This window comes from Dermacentor andersoni, chromosome 10 (assembly GCF_023375885.2).
Source record: "Dermacentor andersoni chromosome 10, qqDerAnde1_hic_scaffold, whole genome shotgun sequence".
Lineage (NCBI taxonomy): Eukaryota > Metazoa > Arthropoda > Arachnida > Ixodida > Ixodidae > Dermacentor > Dermacentor andersoni.
The window spans coordinates 40,366,927-40,387,809 of NC_092823.1; the positions used below are offsets into that span (position 1 = coordinate 40,366,927).

The window sequence follows — 20,883 nt, forward strand, 5'->3', positions numbered from 1 at the left end:
GCTTTCTTCAGGGAAGAACAAGTATCGGTTTTCTTTGAAGAAACTCAAGGCGCAGCGATTAGCCTCGTAAAAATGCAGTCTGCATTTTATTACATACTCAATCTCTCGAGGTTACGCAAATTTCTCCGAGATATTGCCACGGCTCGAAGAACTCGGATTCCTCTCCTTTTCTTAATTGTCTTCCCAGAATACTCTTCCCAGAAGTTGGCCGCACAATATCGCAAGGACCGATGGACTTTGAGTGGACGGTGTATGCGCCAACGATTCTTCCGGTGCACTTCATAAATCAAGGCACGGCCGCGCGACAGCGTCACCATCAATCTCAGTGTGAAAAGCTTCTCCCCATGACCATGTTAATGCGGAAAGCAAAGATTATCAAACGAAGGCCCTTCTGCAGTTCCCGTTGGAGTTAGAAAAAAGTCGCAACAAAAGTAAATTCTTTTAGTTAGCCGCCTTCCGCAAACGCTAGCCATGGGATAGAACTCGTTCGTACCTCTCTCTCTCTCTGTATATATATATATATATATATATATATATATATATATATATATATATATATATATATTAATCATTACGAACTCTAGAGTTGTTTCTAACTTCCCTTCGAAAGTTGGCTTCGTGATTACGGGTCGTCAGAAATATCGCGCTGCACATTCTGTAATGAAGAGAGTGTGGAGTAACGGTTAGACGATTGCCATGATGGAGTAACAATAGGCCAATGACCGGCCTGCAAGATTCACATGACCGTAGTGCGATGCCGCTGCACTTTTCACTGTCGCAACAACATCGCGTTGAGGGTTGAAGACTGGGTGTGTTGGTATAGCAGTTAGAGAAACACGCACGCACGCGCTGCGCTGCGTGTGTTTGAGTGAGCCCAAATGAGCGAGTAATCGATAAAGTATTAAGCCTATATTTGGAATCAATTGGCTCAACTTGAGGGAACAGAGTGTGGCAGGGAAGCCAGACGACTGAGCACGTTAATACGCACACTTAACGGGTGTTAATGGCCCTGATGTTCGCATATGTTATATGCACGTGGCAGTTAAAGGCTTCGATTGCGTCCATGCACTTATGGTCTCTTAGCGCGCACGTACACCACATCGCAACGTGATTTTTTTTTCAAGTTCGGCCCCTATCGAAATCCGGCCGTCGTGACCGGGGATCGAGTCCTTGACCTTACGCTCAGCAGGCACAATACCGTAATCTCTAAGATGATCAACGATTACGAGGTGTTCTGTTCATCTTCCTCCTACCGCTTTTGTGTGCTTTTTTTCTATATTCTAGTGGAAAATCATCCTGGGAGGCGTTTTCTGTTGCTGTCCGGACGAGGTAGACTTTGACGGATCTGGAGGTCCAACGTTAGCGAATCGTGACGTCACCAGTCACCCCAGTGACGCCACCATAGCCCTCACTGCCCACCAGCCGCTCTACCCACCCGGCAGGATCATCCACATCGTGCGTAACCATCCCAAGGAGTGAGTTTCTTGCTGTTGCAAAACAGTGAAATTTTTGCTGTTTCTTTTTTTTCCCCCACAGTGTAGTGTTCACGCACTTAATCTCGTTTCACATACGCTTGTTAGTTCCTTTACGTAGTTTTTTTTTGCAAATATTTACAGCAAGTATTAAAGGACTCTGGTGCCACTTATACTGTGGAACCAGAGTCCTTTAATACTTAATTAAAGGATTCAAGTCGATTGTATGCGGAACAGGATTTAGAGTGTGGTTGTAAAGATTCTTATCTCTCTCTCGTGTTTCACTTTCCACTCTTTCTTAAGAAATAATTGCATCGTTCATTTTGATGCTTGTACAGTAATATAAATATTGCAGTGTATTTCAGAGTGGTGTCTCAACCATCGCAACAAGATGTTTGTCAAGTACGTCAAGCAGTGAGAGGAGAGGAGAGAACAGCCAGACCAACTATGCGCGTGGAAAAACGCTTATTGAACAGTGTCTCAATGAAAGAGAAAGCTATTTGATTTCCACGTAAACTTTGTAGGCGTAAATAGAATTTTGAACTTATGTCTTCTTCACAAACGTTTACCAATTTCCCGTAGTTAGACGGGTGTGTTTGACAATAACTGTCTGGCGGCTGTTCTCGAACGAGGCAGGTTTGCAGTGCTTCGTTGCAAAAGTGTCTGCAAGCTGAACAAGTAACTCCAGCCGCACGTGGTAACTTGCTGATGTTTGCCGTCAAAGATTGGCTTGTCCTTGCATGTTCGTAGCTGCATTGTTGCAGCGAGTGAAATGTTGTAAAAAATAATTGCGCCTGCTGCATTTGTCTAACCTTGTGCTATTCTTGATGTTTAACTCTACAACAAGCTTACTCGGACGTGCGCGAAATATTAGATTTTCCTTTTTCTGGACTACATGGTCCGTTCGTTTCTTTTTTTTTTCTTTCCCTTCCTCTGCCGGCAGCCAAACTTACGAGTCCAAGTGGAGGTAAGTTGACCCATGCGCCTTCCTGCGCTTCGTTTGGACTGCTTCGCGATTGCTATCTTGTTTGTAAGGCAACGAAGACATTAGGGAGCTTTAGATTAGAGGATACAAGCGGCTTACGTAAGCAAGGACTAGGGATCACGGTACTGCGCACGCGCAGGCCCCTACGCCAGTGTCTGCGCATGCGCAGTACCGTAGTACCTAGGTCTTGCGTACGCAAGCCGCTTGCGTCCCCTAATGTAAAGCTCTCTGTTGGAAGCGATAGCATGAATGCGACAAAGGGCGCGTCGCATCGCATTTCTAGTGCATCACATCCGTGTAATGCGCTAGGAAGGCGAATCGCATTGATGCGACAGCAGAAGGTACGTAGTTTTAAGACGGGGCAGGTGATCTCGCTCGCTGGATGCTAACGCTGCCGTGGCACATTAAGGGGCACAAACGGCTGGTGCCATCTACTCATCTGCACCAGAGTGACTCTATACTTTTCAGGCCAAGTTTGCTATAGGGACAGCAGCTGCCGCTAGGGGGGCCACTGCAAATGAGGAGGCGATTACAGGATTGGTGATAAACGATAAACAATGGAGGCGTACAAAACCGAAGTTCCCAATAGGGGTTCAGAAAGTTTGGTGATGGGAATTCGTCGTGTGTGTGTGTGTTTTTTGTAGCATAACTAGGGCATTAGGCAATGTAATAACAACAGCTTGGTGGCGCAACCCACCGCACCGTTCCAAAGGGGACGCTCATAGCATGCATGCATCCATATCCCTCCAGAACATACTATCGCCGATGTTGTCGGCCTACTTTTGCGGTTTAGAACAGTTCAGATGGCTATAGGCCCAATCACACTAGGCGGACGTGTCACCAGTTTACCTCTAGCGACATCCTGCGACAGCTGTGTCGTGCCGATGGCCATGTCGGCAGGAGGGGAGTCGTCGCCAGGCAAGTCTTACGATTTTGTTGCGCACTCTGTAACGGCATAACTGGTGATTGTTCGCTCATTAACAAACATCTATAGTTAACTTTTAAATGCGTCATTTCAGCTGGCTTATCGTAATTGCGAAATCGAATCGAAGTCTCTGTGCAAAGCATATCATCAACTTCTTAAATCGAAAAAAAAAAAATGCGATTACCCGTGAAACTGGCAAAATTAAACCTCGTAGCTGTATTTCCAGCTTGTTAGTGGGATAGATCGCGTAACTGAATGACAATCTTGCAATCCGCACGCCTTGAAGGTCGTGAGTCAGCGTTCTAGTTCGGCAACGCTGCGTTTGCTTTTGAGGAACTCGTCCTCAGATGCTGGGGTTGCAATGTGGGTTTGTTGGTAATGCATCTTCAAGGGGTGTACGGTAGCGCGATTAAAAGCGCTGTGTGTGTCCCTGTGTGTCTTCTTTTGTCCCGTGTTTTAATCGCGCTACAGTACACCTCAGATGCTCAGCTGCGAAATCTTTCTCTGCGCGTGCGCAGTATAAGAGTGGGCGATGCAATAAGGTTTTTGGTCGGCGGGCGTGCGTCGCAGGCGTGTCATGCGCAAGAGTGAACCCGTGTACCAGGCCCTGTGGGCTGACAACAAGGACTTCGACCAGGTGCTCATCTCTCCGGTCATGATACAGGACCACATGCCGGACAAACTGCTCGACGCCCTCGAAAAGGTATGCGTGTGGTAAAAAGCGCACTGTGCTGTAGATAGTGTTCAGCAATTCGGGGTTCTGGAAGGAATAAACGGAACGCGTTCCCTGTGGCGCATAGTCGCAACAATACGGAAAAGTACACAGTTCAGCTAGAGAAAGCATAGGGAAAGGTTGCTACGTTTAATTTGAATGTATAAACAGTCAGCTAAAGGACATGCGTTTCAAGTTACCTTTTCCTCAAATTCTTTCCGCTATTATTTCTACACTTCGATTAAACATGTCTTCTACCTGTGCGTTCTCTGGATTAATCGTCGGTGTCTTCGTATGATCGTGGCTAACAAAAATAGAGCGCCTCGGATGCCGTTGTTCTCGTGCTGTAGCATAGAGTATCGTCCCCAAAATCGGGCAGCGCGCAGCCGAATCTCGGAGGCCATGCATAGAGTGTGTTGCTAAATTGCTCCACAGAAAGGTGGCGCTAGCGTCTATGCGCGCCGCTGGGAATGTTGAGTGGCTGACATATATTTGTCTAAACTTCGACATTCTGGCTTCGAACCTTCAGCTGATATTGCCGCAAGAAGTTTGTGAGCTTTTCTTCACAAATTTGAGGCGAATGTGTGAAAGGAGAATGCGTGAATAGCTCTCATCTTCGGTTCTGCTCGGTATTTATTTACCAACCGGCCCCATCCGTATATCCTGTCAAGTGGACGTAGAGCACACTTTTGGAGCTAAGAACCACATTGTTGTAGCTGTCCGGGTAAATGCCATCCGTCAAGAATATCCTGAAACATAATAGGGAGGAGACGAGGACTTGCTGTTACGAAAAAAAAAAGCAATTATTGTCGTCTGTCTTGCTAGCGTTTCTTTTCTTGAAAAAGTTGCAGTTTCGCCCGGAAGGGGAAGCGTCGATTGCGAAAGAAAATTTGTAGACACCCATACCAAGTAATGATAGCAGTTTTATCGCACATATAAACTTGTATACATTTGCTTACTAAGTAAACTATTATGTCACTCGCGCACATGTAAACATGAACACATCTCACTCGATGACCGCGGAAACTCGCTGTCAAGACGCTGGGGTGGTGGAAACGCGGCAGCAGCAGCGAGCGAATTGACCTTCGTGCTGATTCTCGCTTGGGTGCCAACTAAGCGCTGAAAGCACAGCGCATACGAACCTACCAACTCTCGGTTCACTTTGTCTAACTCACACATTGCTTTGGAGATAGAGCGCCCGCGCGGTACGCAGCAGCCGCTGGAGTAGAACGCCTCCCCCCCCCTCCCCTCAGTGCCTCGCGCGCGACAAAAGACGGCGCCGCTTCCTCCCAGCTTTCCTTCCTCGCGCGCGCGAGATGGAGCCGCTATCGTCGGGCGACCCTGGCAAGTTTCACTCACTAGCACTTACAGCGTACGGCTGTATGGGTACTGGAGTACTGGACGAGCAGCGTGAAAGATGGGAAAGGAATGTTATCCGACGATTATTGTTCGGTGATACGATGAGCCCCGAACGGGGCCAGTGTGGTTCGGTTTGTTCAGTAAGCTGGCAAATTTCAACTGCTTTTAATGGACTGTGGGGAGGGCAAGCAGTGGCATGGCGTTTCAGCAATAATCAACGGTTGTGTTTCTATATGTGATGCGAAATACACAATAGAAAGCTAAAAAAAGAAAGAAAGAAAGAAAGAAAGAAAAGAAGATGCGATTGTGGCCTATTCCTGAGCTACGAGCTGTTGTGCGGGGAGAGCGAGTTTCCATCCCACCACAGGACACGTAATGCCTTTATTTTCTGTGTATGGAGCTATTCAGCGAAGCAGCAACAGCAGCATCGATGGCCAGCACGATGCGGGGGGGTTCGGTACGAAAGCTTCACTTTAGAAAAATATCAGCTGTCACTGCGCGCGTAACGATCCACCGTGTGGTAGCATCTCTATTGATTCTCCACCGCGACACTTTTGTGCAGCGCTATCGGCAGCACTCCTTGCCCAGCTCGGAGGGAGGTGAAAAGCACCGGGCTTGTTGATTACTGCCTTTGCCGTTCATGGTTGGTCGCCCGCTCGATGGACTTGCGGCTCAGAAAAAAAAAAAAAAAAATTGGCTGCCCGGCCCGAGTGGGTGTAATTAATACGGGCGTACGAGACGCAGACGAGCGCGCCTGCTTACCGACGCAGGGTTTTCGATTCCCGCGAGGGAATATCCGGGAGGTATTCTCCGTCGCAGACTGGCAGTCGGTGGTTGGGCACATCCGGCCTTTCTTTAATGAGGCCGCTTGAAGGGAAACTAAACAGAATATATATATATATATATATATATATATATATATATATATATATATATATATATAGTACACACTTCTGCATCAGTAAATTACCATTCTGCAGTACCAGAAATGTCACTCTTATACTTTCGCTATCTGTCGGTAAACGCTTGCATGCCAGCGCCAAATTAAACAAAGAAAACTAGAAATCATCTTAATTTTTGTTCTAGTCGTCCACTCATTATCGTGAAATCAGAGAACACAGAATTTTGAGAACATATAGCGCTGTAATTTAATGTTTCATTTTAGTGTCTATTGAAGGCGACACTTAAACGAAATAATAAATTGAGCTCTATTTTATCAGATTATGCTACTGCAAAAGGAGGCGTGCAAATCCATGTCCCAGCGACGGTCCTCTCCGGATAAGAGAAGCCGATCTCGAAGGCAATATCTTTGCTAACTGCATTCACCGGAAGCAGTTCAAGGGCCAGGAATACGTCATACGCTTTGTGTTTTGGACACCGCCTGTAGTAAAGCGATCACTTTCACCCTCAGAGGAGGCGTGTTAAGCCAGGGAGAACGACCCAAGTAGGAAAGACGGGTAGCGACGCTTGTCTAACTTTCCCACACCAGCTGGCCGTGACAGCTGGCCGTGACGTCATGGATTTTGTAAACGATTTGACGGGTCCAATTAACTGCTTACTGCTAAATAAAGACTAAATTGCTTTCCAAAGATCCAAAGGCACGACGTATGTGCAACTTCTAAAACATGCTTTCCAGCCAAAATATCCAAAATAAGAAAAATGCATTGAAATTTGGGAAGTCACATTGGCCTATGGGCGCGAAATTCAATGAAACCAAGTTCGGGCTTCATCTTCTCTGCTGGCGATGGACTGTTTCAAGCCTATGAATTAAAATTCAGAGCTTTTACCAGTTTAAGTATTATTTGCGGTTGCTCTTTAACGGCTCTCTAAACGGGTAATAATGGAAATACTACGCATACCAAGTCTCTACTAAGTCACGTACTCTTCGAATAGGTCGTACCCGCAAACCCACAGTCCGCGAGTTGTTTCAGGCTCACGCAATCGCTTCCGCAGCATGCAACCTACAAACTCATGGCCTTCGAGATCAGCATCTGTGTGTCGAGGGGGCGCCACCCGGAGGGCGTAGAGTCACAGGAAGTGACTCTAGGAGGGCGTGGACTGGGACGCCACCTGTCGTCTCGGCTCGCGTTGCGTGGGTACAAAGGTGGCTTATGATTAGGTGCAGAAAATAGACCACGGCGGCGCGATAATTTTAGACACTACGAGCGCAAAGAAGCATTCCGAGCGGAGGCCTGAGGGAGCGACACCAAGCCGGACGATTGTCGCCTCTCATTGCCGCGCATCCTTTCGAACCGCGCAGCGAATAGCAGCGAAGATCTTGCAGCGCCTTCTTCCGACAGCTTAAGAAGGCTTTCAGAATCAGAAAACATAAAGGAACGAAGGATTCGGAGTTAAACATTCTGACCTGGCGTGCCGTTCCTATAACGCTTATACTGACCATAACTGAGAAATGTTTGGCCCGGAAGGGGCACCGCAAAGACGGACAAACAGCGGAGCTCTCTGTTGTTCGTCAGTCTTCCTCCTTGCTGTGTGTGCCTTCTGCACAAGGCATGTTCCATACTCAAGGAAACCAACCAGCCCAACGCCTCGCCGTTTGAGGCTAGGACAGTCGCGGACGTAAACTTTTTTGACAAGATCGTGCTCCTTCGAGCGGCTGCAGCGGCTACTCCATACAGGATGCGTCACTTAGGCGCACTCGGCGCCCGCGACGTCGTTATAGGAAAATATTAGCTCCTCGCACAAGCACTCTGGCTTTCTGATCTTTGTGAGGTAGCCCTCGATGAGTGTTCAGCTGTTCGGCATTCGCGGAGTTTGTCGGAGTATCAGAGAGCCGCTGGCGGTGGCGCATATATATGTAGTGGCTTTGGCGTTGCCCTGTGAATCCCGGCCGCGGTGGCCGCATTTCAATGGGGACACGAAATCCAAAAAAAAAGAACACACAAAAAAAATCACCGTATACCGTGCTTTGGACACACGTTAAAGAAACCCACGTGATCGAAATTAATGCGTAGTCCTCCCCACTACTGCGTGCCTCCTAATCATATCGTGGTTTTCGCAAGTAAAACCCCATAATTTATTATTATTATTATTATTATTATTATTATTATTATTATTATTATTATTATTATTATTATTATTATTATTATTATAAGCAGCAGCAGCAGATGTAGGTGCGGATTACTCTTTTATTCGCCGGGACGAGTATATATGCGAGAGGCCGACGATGCGGGTTGTTTTCCATGGTGGCACTGACTGCCATGGGTGGAGGCAACCCGTCCGTACGACATTTGTTGTTTCGTCCTTGGCAACGTAGCAAACGCAGTACAAATAGACGCATGCATGCATGCACTCAACTCATGCATCAACGCATGCATGCATCATACTCGCCTTACATGCACACACGCACGCACGCACAAACGGATGTTCTCAGCGCATGCACACAACAAATTGTTGCCAAGCGCGCACCGCATTCACACACACGCACCACCACCGCGCGCGAGAGAGAGAACTTGCTTTCAGAGCTGAGACGAGGAACACTTGTCATCATGAATATTCATGCGCCGGAACTTTCCAACTTTTCGTTGGAAGTGGACCGGAAGCGCGTTGCAGGGAAAACAGCACCGAGCGGTTCCGCTATACACGCAACTGCATCACACGTCATGGTTGTTTCGACCAAAAAAAAGAAAAAAAGTTGACAAGCGCTGCCGCCGTACGTACATATATTCGCGGTGTCGGTCTGCTGTCCGACAGCGTTAGGCGGCTCAACGCCACCTGAGGCGGTTGTTTTCGTCGCACTTCTCGCGCCACGACCAAAGCGTGGAGTCCCGCCACAACTATGAAGAACGAGGCACTCATCAACACTTTCAGCCGAGTAGCATAGCGTTCGTTAGGCGTGAGAGCTGCGTCGACATGAACTCGTCTCGCCCGCAGACTTTCCTATACAAACATTACCGGCGGGGAAATCGCTAATGTCTATACGGGAGCTGTAACTTTCGCTCTCCAGCCAGCGCGCTACATGTGGATTTGCTTTAACTTCGTGCTTATGGCTTCAACCGAATTTGTGGTCGTATTCCACAAAATAGTGCGTTACAAACGCAACGTTTCGCAGTGGTTATGCCCGTACGTAGTCTAAATTGAGTACCTTTATGCGTTTAAAAAGGTAAGATCTCTTTGGAATTTGTAGGCTTTTAAAGATGGGTAAAGTAAACCAAACCTCCGGCGGGACAGCGGATCCGCGCGAAATAATGACGACAATCACTGTTGTTGTTGTTGTCGTTGTTGTCGTTGTTGTCGTGGTTGTTGTTGTTGTTGTTGTTGTTGTTGTTGTTGTTGTTGTTGTTGTTGTTGTTGTTGTTGTTGTTGTTGTTGTTGTTGTTGTTGTTGTTGTTGTTGTTGTTGTTGTTGTTGTTGTTGTTGTTGTTGTTGTTCGGGACCGATTGGTCGTGGAGACGAAGCACTCGTGCACTTCTGCATTGCGAGGGAATATTGTAACCACGTGCCGGTCTACTCTGTTGATTCACTGTGCTATAGGGCGCGAATTTATGGTCCAGCGTTTCGTGCGTGCTATATAGGCAACGGCCGGCAAAGTCGGATACGTCACGCCGGCGGCGCCAGGATTTGCCGAGAACTTGCTCTCTGCACATTTCGGCAGGTTGAACGTCGTCGCCTGCGGCAGAGGGGCGATCAGTTCGAGCAGCTGTGTAGTCGCTGAGCATGCGCACAAATGCGCGGCGCGAGCGAGCGTTCTTTATTTCGGCCTATCATAGTCGAACTCGCTGCTGGCTCGCTGACAGTAAAAATGGGTAATTTTGCGCAGTTTGTAAGCTTACGTGCATTGCAATATTTACTCCTCACCCTAAATGTGGAGGTGGAATGCTTACAGCGAAGCTTACAATGAAGAGAAAGTTTCGAGCCCAGTAGATTAGTAGTCGTTTTGCTGCGCTTTCGCTTACGCTCATAAATTTGTTTCGAAAGCAAAGTTGATTGCTGTTGTGCATTAAAGCATTATAGCTTATCCTTATAACAAGGTTGACGTTGCTTTTGCCTGTAAAAGTATAGCTGTGTAATACTGTGAAAATCTCTAGGACAAAACGAGGTTAATAAATACGGTAGTGTTACCGATAACTGTTGGGTTATTGGGACGCAAATTCTGCGTGTGGAAAGTGAGAATGAAAAGAACACGTGACATACTCTACGAGCGTTCAAAAGCAAGCTAGAAGTCACAACTTCGAACACGGCCGTAGCTGTCGAATTTCAGTGGGGGCAAAAGGCAAGATCACTCGCGTACTTAGATTTAGGGGTACGTTCGAGAAACTCAGGTGGTCAAAATTATTTCGACTTCCCTCGCTACGCCCAATAATTAGATGGTGGCTTTGGCACGTAAAACCACCGAATTTATCACTTTTATTAAGTGAAAACCAAGCACAAGGCACCATGCACGACCTCAAAACACCTTTAAATGAACACCGTTGTTGCAGACATCTAGCCTAAATATAAGACCATGCGTTCGGCTTGTGAACATTTCCTGCCTATAGCACATATTATAGTATTTCCTTCTTGTATAAGTATAGCGCCAAAATATTTTGCTGAAAAACAATTTGCCTCAGGTTCTGTTATGCAACGGCCCATCGATGAGCACAGCAGTGTGAGAAACAGCAGCATAGTGACACATCTAAAAAAAAGAGGAGAATGTCTATTGCGGAATCGTACAGCTATCACTTAGGTAAAACCACAGGAAGATAGCCAGGAAATAACTGAGGTGTGGTTCAAGGCAGCTCACCAACACATTCACCTGCCTGAAGGCACAGGATGCAATGCACATAAACTTGAGAGTATATTGGCAAATCTGAGCTCAAGATGTATGCTTCCTACAAACATGAAAATATATCAGTCCAAGTTTACACCTGCGGCTGTTTTACTTGTATATTTAAGAATCCTCGTTACACCTGTATGGTACAATCAGTGCAAGTGTAAATGCTGAGCTGCAACAGCAAAAAACTGTAAGAAACTTATTCTGACATTTGTATGCTCAGTGCATGCGATTGTAGGAAATGAACACATTGAGTTTGAGCAGGCTTCTCATCGCCTTGATTAAATGGCTTAGACGGCAACTGATATAGTGCCTCAGAAAGTTTCCTCAACACTGTTCCAGCCGAAGGCACAAATTAAAGCATCATACCTTGGAGGAACAAGGTTCTTGGCGACTTTGTCCTGCGTTCGGAGTCGCAGGGAAAACTAAGACCCAAGTGCCGTTTTTCCGTTGCGCTGATGCACAGAGATGTACATCAAACAGACATGATTGAGCGTATTTAGCTGTAAAGCGTTCTAGTGCCTTTATCCTCACGTCGCGAGCCCGAAAAGTCGACTTAGCGAACACCATGACAATTGCAAACACAAGGCAACACGGCAGCGCCCCACTGACTACTGCACGAACATGTACGGCCGCCTCAACAGCTCCGACACAATATGGCGGAGGTGCGGCGCGAGCTTGGTCAAAGGTTCTCACTAGCCTGAACGGCGGGTGGCGGTGCTGACATTGAGGCACCCTACCGGAGTCTCCAATAGTCTTCCGCAGGTCTCTTATGCTTTTCGTGACCTGCCGTGGTTGCTCAGTGGCCATGGTGTTGAGCACAAGGTCGCGGGATCGAATCCTGGCCACGGCGGTCGCATTTCGATGGGGGCGAAATGCGAAAAAGCCCGTATACTTAGATTTAGGTGCACGTTAAAGAACCCCAGGTGGTCGAAATTTCCAGAGTCCTCCACTACGGCGTGCCTCATGATCATAAAGTTGTTTTGGCACGTAAAACCCATTTAAAACCCATTTAAAGAAATGCTTTTCGAACGTGGTATAAATAACGCAGAGCAACAGGCTTTAGCCGATCATATAGCTGTAAATTCATTTACTGTGGTAGCCTACTCTCTCACAGCAAGGCACCGGTGTCTTTTCAGAAAGAACCTCTGCGTTACGTGCGCAACGTCGTTTTTGTCCGCTACTAGTATCGGCCGGCTGTTGCCTCCGAAACACACGAACATATGCCGCTGGTCTCGGAGTCTGCGTGGCGCACAGAGCCGTGCACAAATGGGAGAGTTCTAGTAGGGGACGCAAGAGGCTTGCGTTCCACTCGCGTGCGCTAGCTGATTGGGTCAGCAAAAGCTAAGCAGCTTTTGGACTGTAGGATGCACAAGCCGGCTTACGTTCCCTCATCTAAAGCTCTCGGTGTGCAAATGGCGAAAGTTGAACGACTGATCAATGGTCAGCACTACCGGTTCCCAATTGCACGTTGCGCAGGTATAAAACGTAAGGTTGGTTTCTATTGCTGGTGGTTGAGCAAAGCTTTTTAGAGCGCAGCTCCTAGGCGATAGTTCCTGCGCTTCGCGTCGGCGTTATCCCTCGGCGTAATGGAGTGATCGAGCACGGGGAAGGATGAACGAACGCGGAAAGCACGAACGCGGAGCGCAGCGGGTGATGAAAGCCGGCGATTGCGAATAAAGCGCGAGGATAAAAGCGGAGGAAGGTGGTGCAGCGTAACCATGAGGCGGAAAGCGGAGGAGGATATGGCGAAAGCGTGAGAAGAAAAACGCAGTGACGCGCAAGACGGGCTCTGCTGCGACGACCGCTACGAGATGGCGCCCCGTCGTCTGTTCACCGACCTCATGCGGCGAGCACGTCCACCGATGCTATGTATGGAAGCAAAGCGTTGCATGAGCAGGAGGTCTGTGTGCGGTGGCTAATGAGAATCGCGTCTCCGCGTAACCCACGTGCTGCCTCTCGCAATTTCCCAATTAGCGAGGCAGTCGCGCCACACTTCGCTCCGTTTGCAATGTGCCGCACGGGACTGATTGTCCGCGTGAGCCATTATATAGTGAAATGAAAACATATGTAGAGCTGCGCTCAAATTTCGCATTTGGGAGTATCGTAATCGTATTTTCCTTGACATATACAGTGAGCATGAAGCAGATAAGGAATAAGAGGTGCGCTTGGCGACGATGGCATCATAGCGCAGACGTAACGAAAAAGACGGGGGGAAGCTGTTTAATCCAGTTTCGAGCTAATAATGGCTGTCGCTCAGAATTGTTCACAGCTATCATACGCGTATAACGATGTTAATTACAGAATGTACTGTCTTTACAGAATCTGCAACCTGAAGCCATACATGCACTTGCGTCAGACCGTGCAGAGAATACGCGTTTAACCTTTTTCTAAGTATTCTCTCGCCTACAAGTGCAGCGAGTGAAACGCTAAAGCGATGACTACCGCTTAAAAAAACGTAAAACGAAATTGGATAGGTGTAGCGACTGAAGCGTTTTAGATGTCATTATAGGGCTTATCTCCGCCCACTCAAAGAGCGTGCTTAAGGATGCAGAGTTGTCTAAGCGTGAGCGTATGTGAGAGCGTGTGTTATTGATCGAGGATTCCCGGAATCGGATTATTCGGACAGCAAGTGTGATTTCTCGACGAGATTGCAAGTTTTGCGCAGGCCCACTTAAAAAGTGCTTCGACTAATCCTCTTACCTGCCACTTCGCTGAGCGATCTACTGCACTTTTTAAAGCTTCTTATCCCGGCTTATTCCGCTATTCCGTGGAATCAGTTAGCGATTTATCACTTCTTTATCTTTACACGGTGCAGTGCATATCATAGAAGGCCGCGAAGGAGGCGATTCGATAGCTGTCTTAATGAAACTTCCAAGAAAGGAAGAATTAGGAAGCGGTGAAACTATGACTGCATATTGATAGTGACAATATTGATAGTGATAGTGACAAGTTGTTTCCGTCGTTCATTTGACTACTAGACATTGTAGTAGAGCTAGCGACAAATGTACCCAGTGTTGTGAATAGCCTCAAATATGTAAATAAATAAATAACTAAGTAAATAAATAAGTAAGTAAATAAATAAATACATAAATAAATATCTATATGCAAGACGAGGTGTTGACATACGGAGAAAGATAGCCCGCACTGTCTTAGTTGTATCAGCAGTGTCGTTTAATGCCACAGCGTGATTTTTCAAATAAATTTTTAACTGATTATTGCGTTGTTGGTATGACGATGTTCTTTTATTTATTAGCAAGCTTTGTCGAAATGAGCCCAACTGAAGCTTCGCCACGTGAATAGCACTTCACCGATGGATATCCTCTATTTCTCTGAATTGTCACGTCGCGCTCGTCGTTTCCATGAGACGCTGACATCGTCTACTGTTTCCTTTTTATGCGAAATGACTGCTTGTGTTTTTATGGGTTCGGAATAGTGGTCAATACAGGCCTGTACAACTGTATGAAAAACAGATTGAAAAGAACTTTCACAGTTTTGAAAGCAATACCGATTCGCAGCCGTCGTCGTCACAGTACATCTGAGCACTTTCGTCGAATCACGTATACATTCATACGTTCACCTTTCCTTTGACGCTTTCCTGTACGATGATTTCAGGTGTGTCTGCGCCTTCAAGTAGTCTCTGTTGGAGTGCGAGTGTGTTATGCTGAAAAGGAAACGGCCGCACTTGTTCATTTTAAAATATTTATTTTACTGTGACAATACCAAAGTAAGCTAATCTCACGCCCACTAAACGCCAAGCTCGTTAGTGCTACGGTTTAGCTGTTTCATTTATCTCGTTTTCTTACTTTGCATATATGCAAAGTGTAGGCTGACCTTCAGGATAGCAATTTCCTAACGACAAAACATCTTAACCCGGTCATCTACCCGTACGTTCTTAATATGGTTTCGCATACGTTCAGCAATTAGTAAATAGAGCGTTTTTATAAAGATGTCCCACTTTGTTGTTGGAACGTATGCACAATGAGATTTAGACGTTATGCTTAGACTGAAGTTGGACGGATGTAGAACGATTGAAAAAGTATAGCAGTTCCACACGCTTATTAGAACCTATGTGGAAGAAGAGTGAGGATTTAGCCCTAGATTCATCTGGTTGTCTCAATTCTAAACCTCCTTTGTTCCTCCTGCGTCGAACCAACGCGCAGCTCCTCGTGAACAAGGGACCCGCCAAGCCCCAGCGCAAGATGGCCAAGCCCGACCACGGTGTCGGGCCGGGGTCCGCGTCAGCCCATGACCAGGGATCCAGGGATGCGCTGCTGCTCGAGGACTCGCCCCGGAGTCGGTCCTCGGTGCCGCACTGCGTGGTGCTCGAGACCTCGTTCACCGACCTGCTACCGCCTTCGGAAATGGAACGCCAGCACTGGGACCACGTGACCACCACCGACTTGGCCTACCAGGTGCGAGTTCCGTACAGACAGGTACAGTTCCGTACAGATTGCGGTTAGCACCTTGTGAGCGAGCGCGTTAGGTCAGCGACGTTTACGTTCATACTGGACTTTTGTAGCGATAGCAATTTTATGGACACTCCAGGCGCATTTCCGCCGTCGCCGTCATGTTCCGTGATAACATTGTGGCTACGCGCCGTATGCTGTATGTGCCAGTGGAAGCGTGCGAGGGTGAGGCGACGATTATGGATTTATCTCGCGCGCGCAAGGGAGGGAGGTGGTAGGAAGCGCACCATCTTCCATCTCGCGCAAGGCATCGGGGGTAGGGGTGGGGCGTTCTACTTTGGCGGCGGCTGCGTATGGTGCGGCCACGCGGGTACTGTTTTGAAAGTGGTCTGTGATGGAGGCAGAGTGCATCGAGTGATTCGTGTGCGCTGTGTTCTCACCGCTTAGTTCGCGCTGAAACGAGAGGCAGCACGAAGGTGAATTCACTCGGTGCTGCTACTGCTGCTGCCGTGCTTCCGCACGCAGGCGTTCTCACAGCTAGTTTCCGCGGCCATCGGATGAAATGCGTTCACGTTTGCTTGTGCGCGCGTGACATGCTTGTTCATTAAGTTAGTAAGCGAATGTTTACAAGCTACTCTCCATACTTCGTAAGGCTGTCTAAGAATTTGCTATCGCAATCGATGCTTCGCCTTTCGGGCGAAACTGAGGCTTTCCTAAAGCGAAGCTTGCTTTGCGAGCGTTCTCAGACTTTCCGTACCGTGGATGCTGGATGCTGCTGCTCTTTTGCGGAATAGCTCATACTTTTAAAAAAATAATAATGTCGCGCTCGTAGGTGGGATCGAACGTCGGTGCTTCAGTATAGCAAGCAGACGTTCTAACCGTTAGTACACAATCGCATGTATACTTTTTATAGTGTCAAAGTAAACTAGCTCTTCGGTATGGTCGCCGCGTTTGTAACAATGCTTAGCGAGGGTCCGTAAGAGTACATGCGCCTGCGCCAGTTTCATTTACGCCAAAGACGCAGGGCTGAAATGGGCAAATGTATAGCATTTGATTACCCGCTTCGCAACAACTTCGCTTATTCGCTCAGATTCTCAGATCTGCGTTGGATCTGCATACTCTCTTTATTATATCTTCTTTTTTTTTTTGCAGCTTAGATTTCAGGTTGCACGGTGTTGCCAATATATATGCGGTCCTTGAACAATAGGCGACTCTTTAAACTATGACGCTAAAAAGCATTTGCAGATGCATGCAAATCTGAGCAATTCACCAATCGAACATAGCGAACTCTACAAGGGAGTTCTCACGCTCTTCGAGATTAATAGGGGACCATTTCGCCCCGTTTCGAAATGAACCAAACACTGTAAATGCGAACACTACATTAGGTGCAATTCCTTCGCAATGCCCGAGCCTTTCCAAATGCTTCAATATTTCGGAGCTTTGTACTTATATAGTCGGCGTTGTATCGGATGCATGTTCCTGCATGCTGCGCGTTCCGACGAACTGCTAGGGCTGCGTTGCTGCCTGATCTTTGGTTCTTTGAAATAGAGGACGTAGGATGGACTTCCATAGGCGACGCGTAAAGTGAACAGTGCTATGCCGGACACGAATACGCTCCCACGGTTATCACCACGGGGTTTGACCTCGGAATCTCAACGAGAAAAACGAGACCGCTGCAAGAGCGTCCCCATCGAATTCGGTAAACAACGCCATGCTGCGACAACATTGCGGCAATTCGTTGCCCTGCGGCAGGTGGTACCTCGCTCAAGTGAGGCCTGTGGCGAGAGCTGCCGTCGAAATCATGCATGGCATATAGACCGTCTTCTGTTTGCGCTTTGGTAACCTGGACGCCTCTCCGCCAAGGTGGATGTGCCGGGAAGCATACATGTGCAGGTGGTTCAGGAACTGTAGAATGTGCAGCAGCTGTGGTCCCACCTTAATCTTGGTCATAGTACCTCCATCTTCCTTCCCGGCCCCTATCGTTCTTCCAATCCCCTTCCCGCAGCATGAAGTAGCAGGCTAGACTCAACTCACTCAGACCGGTCCTCTCCTCCTTTATCTCATTAAATGCCCTCTCTCTCTCTGCTCTTTTATTGACTTTTCATACCGATACTTTCATAGATTAAATTGCGTGGCGTGCACGGATCGTCTCGACTGTTAAAATGCAGCCTCTGTTTCTGTCGAGAGGGGCCAATGGACTGTCACTTTCGCTGCGATTCGAGACCCGCGTAAGAACACGTGGGCAAGTCACTCGTTCGCACTGGCGATTGCATAATCGCAAGAGTGGTTAAAGGTCCGATGCGATGTACCGTCTAGACGTGAGATGGACGGAAAAATTACGTGCGCGCGTTCTGTTCGCTCTGGTAGTGTCCTCTCTTTCCTGCTTCGTCAACGTCACGCCGATGTACGCTGCGCAGGTTCGAGCACTGCGCATGGTTCCCTGCTCGTTCGACGCCTCGCCGGAGAGGAACGTCGAGTCGTCCCCCGACACGGCCTCGTCGCACACCGACCCGCCGACGACTGCGAGCGACGGGCTGAAGCCGCACTGGATGAGCTGGGCGCCGCTGGCCTCACCCGAGACCTTCTCCGAGATCTCTAGCATCTCATCGAAAGGTAACTATAGACCAGCGTACCGCTGTCTGTGACCCTCTCGCACATAGCAGAAAAGAGGTGACGCTGCTAGTTTAACGAGAACAAAGTAAACCGAGGGGCCGATTTTTACACCGAAGCTGTTAAGGGCTGCTTTCCCCAATGTGGTCTCCACTTGTAGAAAAGAATACCGAAGATAGTGCGATGCGGCTGAGGTGAAGGAGGCTTTAAGCACTTTTTATGCGTGAGCCGATACCGAATATAGTGCAATACCAGGCCGACCCGTGGCGCAAGTGAAGCAAGCGTTAAACACTCCCCATACGTGGGCCAATCCCGAAGATTGTGCATTACCGGGCCGACTCGCAATGGAGGTACAGTTCGCCATTAAGGGGCCCACATATACACAGCTTCGCTGGTTATCCTCCTTCACAGATCGTAAGGGCACAGAGTTTTTTGTTAGTCATGTCATGAGAAGCCAACAAGCAAAGACATCAAGAACAACCTAGGGGGAGTTGAATGTACTCATTAATTGAATTGCTACGGGCGTAATTGAATATATGTGTCGAACTAGCATTCTTGCCACTCACCAGGTTGCGTCGGAAATATTGGTGATTCACTAGAAAATGTGAACTTTCGCTCAAAAAGGCCTCTACCGCAGTAATCTTTAATAGTGATTTAGTAGTAGCCGAGATTGAAGAAAATGAAGCGTTGGCAGCTCATGGTGTGAGGAGGTAATCTAGGAGTTTCTCTTCCATTGTCTCAATAAGCGCCCGCAGGCAAAATCGATATCCTGCTTTCTCGCATATCGGGACCGAGAGTCCACGGAGCGCTTGCGTCAGGACCCCGCCTCTTCTTCTTCTTTTGTTTTGTCTGCCACTTGGCGCTGCACGCTGGCACATTTCCTGATCCTGTCTTGCGAGCTCTGGGTTTTCTCTGAGCTCTGAGCCCCGCTTTATTCGGCCTGCTGCTCGCTATTTGTACGCGGCAGGCACTACGTGTGGGTCGCGGAAATGGCCTGCGTGTGACGTCGGTTGGTTGGCGGGGAAACGCATCTCCGAGAAGGTGCAGTGGGCTTTTGTTCGAACTCGCAGCTGCTTTCGCCGCGTACGTCGCTGTAATACTTTGCCAACGCGCTCTTCGTCGTGCGACCTGCGCAGTGCGCTTTTCCGCTTTCAGTATCCGAACCTAGTGCAGGGGGCCGTTTAAATAATCAACATAACATGAAATCGCGCTGTTTTGTCGGAAGTACGAAGAGGTCACCGACAAGAGCGTTCCACAAACAATGGAGCTGTGCAAAAACACCGCCTTCAAATCTCTCTCTTTTTTTTAATGCGATACACAATGCTAACTGTTCTCCAGGGAGCCAGCGTGGGAACGACGGTGGCGCGCTGCCAACAGGATCCTGGTCCCCGATCGCTTACAAGGCGGCGGACAGCACGATGGAGCCGGAAACGCGTCACGAAGACGAGCCGCCGGAACCGGACGGGAGCGCCCCGCAGCGGCTGGTGACGAAAGCTACGGTCGAAGCCTGGCCCGCCTGGTTTTCCGACGTCCACCTGACACATCCGGTTGCGACGAGCCCCACAAACAGCACGGCGAGCCTCCACCTCGAGTTCGAGGTATGCATGCGGGTCCAGACGACATGGTTAAAGTACAGGGAAAACACGGGGAAAACACGAGGAAGGCGAGAGATCGAAATTCAAGACGATGAGCGAAAGGAGAACAAGGTGAAAGCAGGAGCCAACGTTTCGACAAGTAGACTTGCCTTCATATGTCAGCTTTAAGAAGACAAGTCCACTCATGGTTAAAGTACAGTGGCTGCAGTTAAGGCGAAGCTTTAGATCGAGGGCAAACTCCAATTTGACCATTAAGATGCGTGTAAAAACCCATTCGCGTTGTCATTGGACAACCACTGCACCGATTTGAATTATGTATTTGTTGCTTTTGTTAAAGTAAGTTAAATTCTAGAAACGGCAGCCCACAGAATATTGACATAGGGCCTGGAACTTTCGCAATATTGCTACAAATTGGTAAGTGAAAAAAAATCAAGCGCGAAGGTTAAAAATTTGTAAATCTGCACCAAAATCAAATATGGAAGCTATGTAAACTGCATCTGTTAGAACGTCTACAGAAGCCAACTTTTGATGTGCTTATGTCGTGCTTGTCCTTCTTTGTCCCTTCTGTTTGCGCTAAATTTTTGTAACCATGGCGGGGGGGAGGAATCGAACATTCCAACTAGCCCAATTAGCAGTCTTGATTCTCCCCATGTATTTAGGTAGGAGCGCCCCTCCTAAGCTAAACCTCAACGAATGTATTTTGTGTGCAAGTGGGACAGCAGCTCTTGCGGAGCACTAAGATATACTGAGTGCTGCATAAGTGGGAGCGCCAGGTATACATGGCTTTTCAAGCTGTCACTATCTGAGTCAGTTCTACTCAAAATTTCTCACAGATGAATGATTTCGCAGTGGATTCACTTTAATAGTTTGCGAGCATTAACTTCCTGTTCCGTCCACAATAACGCCGAAGCGTGCGCTGTCTGCGGAAAGAACACTTCGGCTTCAAAAGCAAGAAACAGTTGAAAGTTCTCTAGCATGGCGAAAAATTTTGCTGGAACTGGTCGCGCGTGTATGGTCGCTTGGTGTGAGAAGGGTTGTACGAGTAT

The 20,883-nt window shown here is 48.0% G+C and overlaps 1 protein-coding gene across 2 annotated transcripts in view; it reads left to right on the forward strand.

Annotated features, from left to right (window-relative positions):
• inaE (inactivation no afterpotential E) overlaps nt 1-20,883 on the forward strand; it is a 203,551-nt gene that overhangs the window by 174,884 nt on the left and 7,784 nt on the right. For both annotated transcript variants that reach the window (XM_050168729.3, XM_050168732.3), the window contains exons 15-20: nt 1,285-1,475; nt 2,416-2,439; nt 3,953-4,085; nt 15,387-15,638; nt 18,050-18,245; nt 19,581-19,840. In XM_050168729.3, the coding sequence (XP_050024686.1) occupies nt 1,285-1,475; nt 2,416-2,439; nt 3,953-4,085; nt 15,387-15,638; nt 18,050-18,245; nt 19,581-19,840 (1,056 nt within the window). The remainder of the gene's footprint in view (nt 1-1,284; nt 1,476-2,415; nt 2,440-3,952; nt 4,086-15,386; nt 15,639-18,049; nt 18,246-19,580; nt 19,841-20,883) is intronic.